General features: G+C 40.7%; 1 protein-coding gene across 6 annotated transcripts in view; it reads right to left on the bottom strand.

Moving 5' to 3' along the window:
* Positions 1-8,275: 8,275 nt before the first annotated feature.
* gdpd5a (glycerophosphodiester phosphodiesterase domain containing 5a) overlaps positions 8,276-13,473 on the bottom strand; it is a 157,267-nt gene continuing 152,069 nt past the window's right edge. For 3 of the 6 annotated variants that reach the window (XM_050035685.1, XM_050035686.1, XM_050035710.1), the window contains 4 exons: positions 12,852-12,866; positions 12,467-12,579; positions 10,531-10,570; positions 8,276-9,585 (listed from right to left, as the gene is read on the bottom strand). In XM_050035685.1, coding sequence (XP_049891642.1) covers positions 9,543-9,585; positions 10,531-10,570; positions 12,467-12,579; positions 12,852-12,866 — 211 coding nt within the window. In that variant the 3' untranslated portion in view covers positions 8,276-9,542. Of the gene's footprint in view, positions 10,571-12,466; positions 12,580-12,851; positions 12,867-13,473 lie in introns of all 6 variants that reach the window. The other 3 variants (XM_050035692.1, XM_050035701.1, XM_050035688.1) reach the window with 2 other exon arrangements.

Below are 13,473 nucleotides of genomic sequence, written 5' to 3'. Positions count from 1 at the left end.
TGAAATACACAATAAATGTTCTTCAATTTTTTTTTGGCATTGGGAGCATGAAGCTAAACCCTTATGCTACATTTTAAATACTATCTATCCAACTGAGCTATTCTGCCATGTCTATACTAAGGATGAGCGGAGGTGTCTTACTGTACCATCAGTGCTCAATAAAATAGATTTCATATCATATGACAGCAAAACACAAAACAGGGAAAATATGAATGGCAGGTGTTGGTGTGAGTAGCTGCATCACCCTTTAAACTCTCAGTGTCAGCAAGCCTCAAAATCCAATTATCTTAGTCATACATGGGACAATGACCTTTGAATCAACATTCAAATGGTCAATTTTAGTACAACGTGTGGAACCACAGGAGGTGTAATTTTTTCTTTTGCTGAAAGCTTATTTTGAACTCTATTATATTGTATAAGAGATCTGTCTTGTGGCCTACCTAAGTCCTCAGAACTACAACTTCCAAGGAGAATGGAGATCAGATAGGGAGGTCCGGCATCAAGGACATGGAAGCCATTTAAAGGTGATGTTTCAGTGAACGCATCAGATGCTGCCAATCTATCTTTCCTCGACTTTATCTTCTGCCCTCATTTTACATCCCTATCTCATTCTCTGCCTCTCCAGCTCTCTTTTGGCTTTCCTTTGCTTTCGTCCTCTTTCTCATTTTGCATCTCCCCCAAACTCTTCTTCCTTCCAACATCCCCCGCTTTTTGACATACTGACGAGGCAGCAGAGTGGAAGTGGTGTAATAAAAGGTAGAACTAATGAAAAGTTGAGGGAGGTCAGTGTACTCACATACCTTTGTTGGACAAAGGTAAGAGAGGTCATTTATTCTAAGGGGGCGTGCTGTTTGACTTTTTTGACTTGGGTGGTCAAAAGTTCAAAAGGTCAAAACAAAGGACACCAGGTCATGGCCTCTGGGCTGAGACTCTGTGCATCCTGGGGTCAGAGGTCAGCGCAGGAATGCTGGGAAAACTGGAGGTTGGGAGAAGGGTCAGAGGTGTGGTCTCTATCCCCCATTTGGATGAACATGTTACTGGGTGATTCCTGAGACTAGTGGTCAAAGTTTCCCTACAGCACAGCAGGTATAGGCTGAAGGTGTAACTGTGATTTAATATTATAATTACACACAGAGGAAAGGCATATAATGGAAACTGATGAATCATATTACATTCATACATACATTGAATAACAATGTTTATTCAAACTTTTTAAAAGTAAGTTGCTGCACTGTGTTCAATTTATGCAAGTAATATAAGATCCTGTGACAGAGTCCTGCACACTATGATGTTTTATAAGACTAAGGGATATTCAAAAATTCAAATAAATACATGTAGAATAGATAGTGCTCATCTCTCTTTTTTTTTCTTTTTTTTGTTAAAGATATTTTTTGGGGCATTTTTAGCCTTTAATGAATAGGACAGACAAGTGTGAAAGGGGGAGAGAGAGAGAGAGAGAGGGAGTGACATGCAGCAAAGGGCCACAGGCTGGAGTCGAACCCGGGCCACTGCAGCAACAGCCTTGTACATGGGGCGCATGCTCTACCACTAAGCCACCGATGTCCCAAGAGCTCATCTCTAATGACAGATGAGCTGAGCTTACAGCTACTTTAAAATTACCAGGTGTGACATTGCCATCTACAGGAGCAACACAAAACAGTCAGTGTAATATCAGTTTTGCCATACACTGTGCTGTCAAACACTGCAGTTTCAGAATTTCAAACAAGAACCAACTAACCCATTGTATCCTTCAACGACCGAGGTACTCAAATCATGAAACCCATTCTGGACCCCGATCTGGATTCCGCTCCTCCTCCTCCAACCTGATCATGAAGGAGCAGAAGCATGGACAGAAGACCCGGCTGCTGATGGAGCTTCACCTACACCATCACCACCACTGCCTGATATCAGACCAAAAATAAAACCTGAGCAGCCACCACAGAATCAAAAGACTGAAAGAGAAGCACCAGGTCATACAGGCCCAGTGTTGGTATTCAGATCATGGTCAGAACAGGACATCATCGAAGCTATGGCCCATGTGTCAAGGACCATGTACCAAGTATTAACTGGGTGTGGAGGTGGCCAAAGTAGAGGCTGAGGCAGAGGACAAAGTAGAGGTGGTAGAGTATGTGGCAGAGGTGCTCATAGTGGTCAAGAGAAGCCCTGTGATCTGTATGTTTGCCACAACTGTGGACTGATAGGACACTGGCGCAACTGTCCAAATAACAAGAAAGAAGAGAAAAATGCACTTCCGTGTTAGACTGGGAGTGGGAGACAGCGGGACGGACCCCAGTGATGGACACAACCTATACAGACACAATATTAGGTGAGTTAACAAACCTGAACAACATACATATGCAATGTATAATGATGAAAATGAATGATTCAAAAATTGCCAGAGTTAACCTTACTTAAAGTAGATAATGATGTTGTATTTTTAGTTGATTGTGGCTCAGCTGTTTCTGTCTTGAACGAAAACCAGCTGACCAAACCACCTAAATTGAGTAGATGGTACTGCAGAGCATTAGGGATTTTTTCCAATCATTGAATCATTGATCATCATTAACTTTATGGTACGGGACTCAATATGGAGACTTGGAATAGTGTTAACATCCACTAACTCGCTATAACAGATGAGATGAAAGTCAACTTGTAGCTGTTAAATACAGTCCATGCTCACTCCTACTGTATGTGCATTAGAATGGTCTCTTGTCCTTACAGCAGCTGGGGCTGTGACTGTTAAGTTGCTAAAAATAGAATGCGCGCGCGTGTGTGTACACACACACACACACACACACACACACACACACACACACACACACACAAGTATCCTGCTACATACAGGCAGACTCATTACACTGCACAGCACATATATCTGCAGGACTAGATTAACGTTTTGAGGAGGCATGGTGTAAAGGAAAGCAGTAGTAGAAACCAATCAGGAAGTAGAAAGATTGTGTTATTGTGTTTTTGTGGACAAAGGAGGTTGTTGGGATCCCGCCGTTCAGCAAAAGGAGTTATGTATATAAAGCATTATAAGCATCGACTGCCTTAGTTCAGAGAACAGTTAAGCTCGTTCCTAACACGCGAATGTTACATATCATGATGAAAGAGGAAATAGCTGTTGACACGACCAAGTTATCATCTACTCATGAGTATGATGTTCATCTGACGTAAGGTGTGATACCTCTGGTTATTCACCGAAAGTGTGATTTTCGGCCATTCATGAAGCAACATCCATTAAAAAGTGAAGTGCTCAAAGGCATTAAGTCAGTTTTCTTTTTTTTTTTAATCATTGCAGCAGGCTGTGGTCATAGTTCCTTGTGGTGACTCTCCTGTACGCACACCCATTTTTCCAGTAAAGAAAATTCATGATGCCGGTCAGCCAACAGGGCGGCGTTTTGTCCAAGATTTACAGGCAATTAATGCCGCCGTCCATACACCTGCGCCACTGGTTTCGAATCCACACAAAATTTTGTCATTGATTCCACCCAAAGTTGTCAGTATTCCCGGGCACAAAAATTCCCAGTACTGCTTTGCGTTTTCTTAAAAAGAGAAAAAAAAATTGTTTCACCCATTTATCTATGGATTTCTGCTAAAGTTCAGCAATTTGTAATGTAATTTATTAGAGAAAACCTGGGAAACCTACCTTTGCCAGATGGGAGTGCACTTCTGCAATATGTTGATAATTTAATGGTAACAAAAGAGACCTGTAAAGCACATACATTAGTGCTATTGCAACACTTGCAAATTATGGTCACAAAGCTAGTTTAAGCAAATTGCAATGGGTTCAAAAACAGACACTGGGTAAATCTCTCTCTCTCAAACACATTACTGCCATCCAACTATTCCAATACCTATCACCAAGAAACAGATAATGAGTTGCTTAGATATCATACCATAGACAATAGATTCCAAATTACTCAAAAAAAAGAGGTAGCCCTCTCTGCCATAATTATTGGTAAAAACCTGTACACATGACAGACTGACCTGGACTGACGAAGCTGAAAAGGTCTTCACTGACTTAAAAGGATCTCTGCAGTCCACTCCCACTCTTGGACTGCCAAAACCTGACCTACGTTTTACTCAGCTTGTTGACCAAAAGGACATTTACATGACATCTGTGTTGACACAAAGGGTAAACAAAGGCCTATTTCTTATTTCGCAAGTAAGTTTGATCCTGTTGTGGCTGGATTCCCTCTGTGTCTTTGAGCTGTAACTGCAACATAAAAGGCTGTGTAGGGCCTGCTAGACATAATTTTGCTCCCTGCTTCCATGTCTGTAGTCAACTGTGATACACAAACAGATCTGCCCCCATTTCTATAGGAAATGCTGTTGCTGATGCAGCTGCTGTTAGGGAAATTCTCCTCTCTGAAGAAGTGATGGACTTTGTGTGAGGAATCAAATCTCTTTAATGTATGCAGCATGGAGAGCAGACTCAAGTGTTCTCTGACAACCTTCAGGATGTACAGACTTTTATACCAAACTGAAGCTCTGACCCCAGGTTGCACCCACCAGCTGTGCTTGTAAAGGAGAGCGCTCCCCATAAAACAGGTTTATCAATACAGGAAAGTTCCCCCTACAAAATGTAAGGTCATGACCTCAAGATGTGGAGAATTGCTCCCAATAAAAATTCCTGGATAATTCCCACACTGCTGAAGGTGCTGCTGTCTCTGGTTTAAAATTCACCCCAGGTTGCCCATTGCTGAACACACATACTGAAATTGATCCTTAAGCTGATGTTTCTGTTCTCCAATCTACTCCACAGGAACATGCTCTCTGGTCAAAATGTGGTGCTACATTTAATGAGTCAGTGTGGGACCCTGATGAAAAACCATGTTTGCCACATTCTCTTGGAGTTATCACGTGGCCAAAGGGGGGGATTAGCTCAGCAGTAGCTCACTCCATAGGGACTTGGGTTGGGAACCGGAGGGTCACCTGTTCGAGTCCCCGTCCGGACCAAAATATGGAGCGTGGACTGGTGGCTGGAGAGGTGCCAGTTCACCTCCTGGGCACTGCCGAGGTGCCCTTGAGCAAGGCACCGAACCCCCCAACTGCTCGGGGCACCTGACCAAAGGGCAGCCCCCTCACTCTGAGATCTCTCCACTTTGTGCATGTATAGGTCCTGTTTGTGCATGTGTGTGTCTTTCAGACCTGTGTGTAATTGACAAGCAAGAGTGAAAACATTGAATTTCCCCTCAGGGGGATTAATAAAGTGAATAAACTTAAACTTACACTGCTATTAACCATTTGATAAACGATTTGATCAGTTTATGATGGATTTCATTGAACCAATTCCATGTGAAGGAAATAAATAGTCCTGTTTTGTTGACATGTTCAGTAAGTGGGTTGAAGTTTTCCTTCCGCTAAACAAGATGCCAGTGCAATGGCTAAAGCTCCATTAACTAAAATCATTCCTAGGTGGGGCATTCCAACTGTGATCAGCAGTAATAATGGACCACTATTTGTAAGTCAAGCCTTGTCAGAGGTTTTTACATTATGTGGGTTTTGACATATGTCATCTTTGCTCATACCACTCACAGAATGCTGGTGCTGTAGAGCAAGAAAATGGTATCATCAAAGTAAAACTAGCTCAATGTTGTGATAAAACTTGTCTCTCTTGGGTAAAAGCGCTCCCATTAGTGCTTTTCCACATACGCATGGAGGTAAGAAAGAAACAAACATGGCCTTAGCCCATTTGAAATTCTGTTCTGGAGATCCCCCCAAATTGGAATAGGTAGAGTTAGGCATTCTCTTCCAACTACAACCTCATGTGATGATGAGATGTTAAGATATTGTGCCAACCTGTCAGCATTGCATTCACAGGTGAAAAGTGCCTTGCCATTTGCAGCCACAGCAGTGCTTCATAACCTAAAGCCAGGAGACTGGGTACTCATTAAGGACCACATAAGGTGTCACTGGGAGCTGAGGTGATATCATGGTCTGTTCCAGGTGCTGCTTTCCTCTGATACAGCTGTAAAGGTTGCAAGAAAGGCTACTTGGGTCCACACCAGCAATTGCAAACTCATCCCAGAACCATATGAGGAAACAGGACCCTCAACTCACCTGCCAAATAGGTTGGGTGATGCCCAGAGCAAATTAATTATGTTATTTAAATAAGCAAACAAACCATTTTTCTCTGCTTGGTAAAAATCTTGGTAAGACTGAGGGTCTACAGCTAGCAGGTCTGTAAGGCTAAAATAGGACCAGTGGTGTCTTGAGCTAGATGCTAGTATCATCATGTTAACATGTTTACAGTTAAAATGCCAATATGCACCATCTTATTTTAGCATGTTAGCATACTAACATTTGCTTTTTAGCACTAACCCCAAAGAACAGCTGATGCTGATGAGAATGTCATCAGTTCTGCAGGTATTTGGTCATAAACCACAGTGCTGGACACATTGAAATGTTGACCTGAGGATGATGGCAGATGAAAAGTCAGAGGATCATATAAGTTATTAGAGTTCATGGACATATATATCCTACAAGTTTGTACCAAATAGCAATCCATCCAATGCTTGTAGAGACATTTCATTCAAAACTACAAATATCACTCATGATGGCGCTAGAGAAGTCAGAGGATCACCAAGTCATCAGGATTCATCCTCGTCGAGAGACCACAGGTTGGACAGTATATCAAATCCACCCAGTAGTTGTAGAGATATTTGGTCTGGACAAAAGTGGTCAAGTATCCCTTTCTGCCATGTGCAGTTCAGGGCAGTGCTAAAAGTGGGCGAAGGCTATGTGTAACCCCACCCATGTTAAGCATCACCCTTCCCGTTTGACTCACTCAATGGCTCAACCTGAAAGTTGACATCAATTCTATATGAAGTACTAAATTATGAACACTACAACCTTGGAAGCATATTACTACAGTAATATAAATAAAATCATAATCTGTAATGAATCATTGTCTATATATAAAAAAATAGTCTCAGTTATAGTCTCATTTTTCCACATTTCAACTATTGCAATATTGTTTGGGCTGCTACATATCCTTCATATCCTACCAAACTATTTGGAATCCAAAAGAGATTTTTAGAATGATTTCTCATTCTAATAGACAAGATTGCTCTGTGCTTTTGTTTAAAAGATATCTATTGCTGCCTATGGATGAGGTAAATGTTTCTCAAACATGCTTGTTTGTGTTTCGATACATAAATTGAAGACAAGATCTCTCAGATATATGTCATAATTTTTTTTTCTTATTTTCGAACATTCACTCGCATACAACAACAAAAAATAACATAAAAAATTGGAATTCATTGAATATGTCTCTGAAATATTCCTCTTCAGCTTTTAGGTCACCCTTTACCAAATTTTGTATTTCATCTTGAATCTTTTAGCTTTTGGTTATTAATATTTTCTTTCTCTAGTTTTTTCTTTGTGTGTTAGTTATCTTTTCTTTTTCATTGTGTTTTAATTACTGTCGGTTTTCTGGTTAGTAGCCTATATATATTTCTTTGTGTTATGTGTTCCTTGTTTATTTGTTTGTTTCTTATTTTGTGTTGTTTTGTTAAGTAATGTCACTTTTTTCTGTTATTTGAATAGGGGAGGACTTTGAATAAACTGTTTAGGCTTCTTTCCTCCCCAGCACTGAAATTACTTCTTCTGCATATATCTTTTTTTTTTTTTTTTTTTTATTGTCGTGCAAATAAATCAAAACTAAAATGTACCTCAGCTGTGGGATATAGCCAGACAGATGAGTCAAGCAAGGGCCCAGGGACAGACCATACTGCACCCCATGGTTGCTCTGCCTCACTCTCATCTATGAGACTACTTAGCTAGGAGGGGAGAAGACAGCAGCTCTGGAGACTGACCTTCAGTTAGTGGCTCTAGCAACTTTAATTCAGTCAGCACAAAATGGCAAAAGTAGTCTCATAGGCTGGGAGTAAGACGGAGAGGAAAAGTGGGGTAGCAGCCAGCTAGCTAACTAACAGCTAATGCAATCAGAATTGCTAACACAGTGACTCAGTGTTTGTCCCCACCCATGTTAAGCACAGCCCCGAATTGCACACTGCAGTGAGGGGTTTGAGGTGGACTGACTTGGCCGAGCAACCAACTGGCACTGCCACTCACAAAACCACACTAGAACATCACATTCATTTTTGTCTTAACTACTAGGAATGCTTGTAGAATGCATGGCAAAGCTACTGTCAAAGTAGCTCTGTTTTCTGATCTGTTGTAAGATAATATTTTTACTTCCATTTTGAATATTTACCATTTTGAATATTTCTTTGTTACAAATCTTTCACAAAAGACAAACTGCACATTTCCAAAGAGAAAGATCATTTTTATTGAACATGTTTGCCGCTAAAAGTGCAGTTTTTATTTGATGAATGTAACCCTATTATTAAACTAAAGATAAAAAAAAAAATTCTACACTACATATTCTGAGGGGTTAGGGTTTGGATTCCATATGTACTTTCTAACCCTACACTTTGTATTCTACCATTCCATTATTTTAAAAAAGGCAGCCATGTGAAAATTGTAATAACTAGTAAGACTATAAATCAATCCTGGCATGAAACAGTGGAGGCGGAAAAAAGATAAGAACATTTACAAGAAGATACTCTCAAAACATCCTAAACCCCCCTTATCCCATGAAACGGCAAGAAAATACGTTTTCAGGGAGGCTCTAACCTATCTTTAACGCGTAATCAGTCATAATGATAATACATGACAACAGAAAATATACAATTGATATGTCCAAACCACTGAAAAAAAAATAAAAACAACTCATATTTACATAAGTTTACAATACAGAACGAAGGTTACAATATTGTAACCTTAGTTCAATTAACACAGGCGACACCCTCTACTAAACTCTTTGGGTAATACTACTCCGATCACAGGCCCGCATTCGCACACCGAGGAAAGCACAAACTTAGCCGGCCAATCAGGATGTGCCTATCTGAATACATGTGGACACATCAGTATATAGGGAGGTAAATTCACACATTTACATTCTGCACACTGAGCAGCGTAAGAGCGAAAGAGCCCCTAGGTAGAGGGTGCGGCCTGTGCTAACAGAACTAGGATTACAATATCATAACATTTGTTCTATCTCACACAGGCCTACCACCTACCGCTCTCCCCAAGCAGGTCCTTCCCCACCCCGTCAGGGACACATTCTGTGAACACTGTGACATAGGAGTCTTTGTCCGTGCAGTGTTCCCTGCAACAGGTGTTTTGGGGACCCTTAGTATCTCAGGGTGAACCAGGGGAATGGTATCCAAGCATTGTTTGTGCTTCCTAGGCACTCGACACACAGTAGAGTGTGGCAATTGGAGCCGGGGTCTTGACGTCATCAATCTCGAACTCCTGCTCACCCCTCAAGTGTCTGCTGGTGTCTACACTTGGGCAGGCCAGGCAGGCCTAGCAGGCTGGTGGCCACTGAACATCGCTCTCTGCTTAGACTGCGCCGAGGCACTGATGAGGTTCTTGGAGCAGTAACTCCATCCATGGAGGAGGATGCCTAGTGTGCTACTCACCGCTGCTAAAGAGAAAAAGGATGTCAGATGTGGGAATCTGACTCCTTATACACTGTGAGGTCCATGTGTATTTTTTGGTAGGCAGATCCTGATTGGCCAGTTAAGTTTATGCTTTCCTAAGTGTGGGAATGCGTGCTCATGATCAGAGGAGTATTACCCAAAGAGTCTAGTAGAGGGGGGCACCTGGGTGAGACAGAACACTACAAGCCCCTTTTTCCTCCACTTCTGAGGTCACTCGCACAAACCAACTGGATCAGTACACACATCACTAAATTTAGCTGGTAATAATGTTGAGTGAGAGGAAGTCTTGACTCCACATTAAAAGTGATATGATGTTGTTTTAAAATTATAATTCAAACAACTATTTTGAAAACAGAGAAACACAAATTCCTGTTTCACATGGTCATGGGATTCAGTTCAGGAGGATATATCATCTGAGTCATGTTTTTGAGACATTTGTTCATTGGGGAGCTGACCTCTTAAGAGTTGACAACATAGACACAGGCAAGCCATATTTCCCTTGTGAGGATTTCTGAACTTTTGCGTAAAAGTTTAGAGCAACAATAAGAAAATGACCCCTTACAGAAGCTTTAAAGGTAACTGGTGAACTATTTTGGAGAAAAAGGGCTAATACTGGCTTCTGCAGTACTATGGAAAAATTCATACACAGTTATATTAAATACATACATATGTGACATATAACTTGCACATAAGCAAGTGAATAATGTGATATTTTAAAAACTGATTTAACAATAAAATGTAATAAAAATTTAATAAAAGTTAAATAGAGGAAACTTTCACTGTCCATGCTGTAGACAAGATTTAGTATTTATGCTGGCATAACATCTAGGGTAAGATGACTAATAGATCAGCTTTACTACTGGGCTCCTTTTTCTTCTGACAAGAAAATAATATTCAGTCAGTAAAGCTCTGAAGTCAAACTAACATCCAAGAATTGCCAGCTGTAGCAGTGTGTTTTGTTCAGCAGCTGAGGCCTCCGTGAGATTATCTGACATAACCATTTTGAGGATACATAGAAAACTCCTCTGTACTGCTGAGCCCATTGTTGAGTTCTGAAAAAGATGACAAAGAATTATTATGATTAAAACAATGTCTTGACAATGCTATAACACTCGTTCATGAACACATTGAACATATGTTGATATACTTGATTTGATTGGAACGACTGGCATTTAACTATATCATCAGATCTTTGTTTTATTGACCATATGTAAATAGGTGCACTATTTACACTTCACTTAAAGTGTCCATGTAAGTATAAAAGCCACCATATTTCCAATTTTGGCACCCTTAAATCTGCCATGCATGGCCTTGTTAGATCTGGGTGTGAAAGTCACTGGGTCTGCAGCAACATGTGCCTATTTGTGAGATGTATTTCTGGTAACTGCAAACAGTATCCAAGTGCCAGGTAAGACTGCATTGTGGAAGTTTATCAGAACACACTGGAGGGAACGGATGTTGTGTATTATGTATAGTATTTATTTAAATTGGGCAGCTGTGGCTCAGGAGTTACAGCAGGTCGTCCACTTGTTGGAAGATCTGTGGTTTGATCACCAGCCCCTCCGGTCTGAATGTCTGAGGGTGCTTTCACACCTTACCTGTTCAATTTGGTTAAATTGAACTCAAGTCCATTTGCGTGGTTAGTACAATTCGTTTGGGCTGGTGTGAAAGCTGTCAGCTCAACCCTGGTGCAGACTTAACAACCGAACCAAGACTGCTAAAAAAGGTAGGTCTTTTTCTACTTCCAAACAGACTGGTGGTGTTCATTTGTGATGTGAAAGAAAACAGACCAACCACAGGATTTTTTTGATAGCAGATATCTGATTTTAGCAACAGCAAAACCAATAATAAATATATCTACTAATCGTGACATCTGTCCACATCCTCAAAACTGATCACTTTCTATTTATGCTAATGCATACATATAAACATGTCAGCATTAATATATGAACATATGCAAGTCAGTGAGGGTATTTTCCCTGATTAAAAAGCTGTTCAAACTGCCACCATTGTATCTGCCTCCATGTACTTTGCCTGTTCATTAAGTCCATTAAAAAGTGCGTGACAGTAATCCTATAGTATTAAGCCCTGAATCATTACTGTACAAGATGCCTTCTTTTCATCCTGTCTCCATGTTAATCTTTATTCAAAACATGCCATTGATTTGCAGTCTAATAATAGCCGTCTAATAATGCTTACAATCAGTTATTTCTCTATGAGCTCTTTTCGAAATCAAACAACATAAATAAAAACACATTAGAAGCATTAAAGTGCTGCTGCAAAAACTTCTGTCAGTCACCAGAATTTAATTTTCCAAAATGGGTCCTGATGATGCACTGATGATGTCGGATGACAAACACCAAAACTGTCCAATCAGAGAGTTTCCTCTCGGTCACTACAACTTCATGTTTACTCCTCTTGGTTTGTTTGCAAAAAGTCATAGTGAACAGGAACCCAACCAAAACTAAAATACAACAATGTATCATTTTCTTCCCTCTGGAGCGACCAACTGAACCCAACTACAGGTGTGAAAGCATCCTAAGTATCCTTAGGTAAGATCCTGAAGCCCAGATTACTTATGATGGCTGTGCCATCGTTGTGTGAATGTCCAACTGAGTTGCGAGTCGCACCTCATATGGTAGCCTCGCCCACCAGTGTATGAATGTGTGTGTATGAATGGGGTGAATGTGGTAGTTTGAGTGGGCAGAAGACAAGAAAGGCAAATGCTAATCCTTTTACCATTTATATTTGAACAGACCTCATCTTAGAGTGGGAAAAAATGGTTACTGGCTTTGTGCTTTGCACTATGTGTGCAGACCGCATGAGTTGATGTGAGAGTTAAATACCTCAAAGCCTAATGGCTATACTTCCATAGGATTGTATGTTTACTATGTCCAGTTACAACCTGAAACATTTATTTCCAGGTGTGAATGTAGTCAAAGCTGCACCTGAGAAAATGAGCTTCTCCTTCATGATGTTTACGTCCCGACTGGACTGACATGTCACAGCGCTCAGCATTATCTGTTCTGGGTTACAGTTCTGCATCCCGCTCATTCTCCACCTGATACAGCACACACAAATGCAAACCATTACAAGATTCAAACTGCGTCATTAAACCATGCAATTAAGAAATGATGATACCATACTGGGCCCTTAAGATACTTATACACATAAAATAATACATACATTGAATAGAATGTACATTGATAAAAGAGAGGTAAGCAAGTACAGTAAACAAAAGGGAGCAATCAGTCTCAGGGTGTCGGGCAGAAAATGCACAAGAAGGACAGACAAGGAGGCAGAAACAAAGGCCAAAGCAGTCGCAGTAGTTACCTGATCATATGATAGCTGACAGATGCCAGAGGGCAGCAGAGGAAGGTTGCATGCAGATTAGGCAGAGCACAGGTACAAATGTCAAAAGGAAAGACAGAAAGAGAGGACAGAGGGGACAAAGACAAGTTATAGCATTGAGCAGAAAAAATGGAAATCTCAGAAGACAAAAGACAGTAGGAAAAAAAGACAAAATAGATGAGAAAGAAAGAGTAGAACGAACAGTAGTAAACACCAGATCTCTGTTCAGGTCTAATGGAAGATAGAGGCTGTTAACTAAGCAGTTACAGGAAAACTCAACACCTTAACACAACAACGGCTGTATGTTCAGATTTGTGCTGCTCCGGACAACATTTAGATAATATTTGATTAAAAACATCCTGAAAATTCTAAAATTTATAATGAGATAAAGAAAAATACATTTAGTATACTTCCACAGGACATTTAGGGGCCTGTCCCGATACCCACACTTCCCCTAGAAATACCCACTTGCACTTGGTTGAACGCATTCACGTTTAGGCTAGTGGTGTCCAAAAACAGAATTGAGGTAGTGGAAGTGGTTTCCCAATCTTAAAACCCGCCCTAGATTCCAAGGGAGCCCCGACCCACACTTACAACGAAGTAG

This window comes from Epinephelus moara, chromosome 3, assembly GCF_006386435.1.
Source record: "Epinephelus moara isolate mb chromosome 3, YSFRI_EMoa_1.0, whole genome shotgun sequence".
Lineage (NCBI taxonomy): Eukaryota > Metazoa > Chordata > Actinopteri > Perciformes > Serranidae > Epinephelus > Epinephelus moara.
The sequence above is the reverse complement of the archived record's forward strand: the minus strand, read 5'-3'. Positions and strand labels throughout refer to the sequence as shown.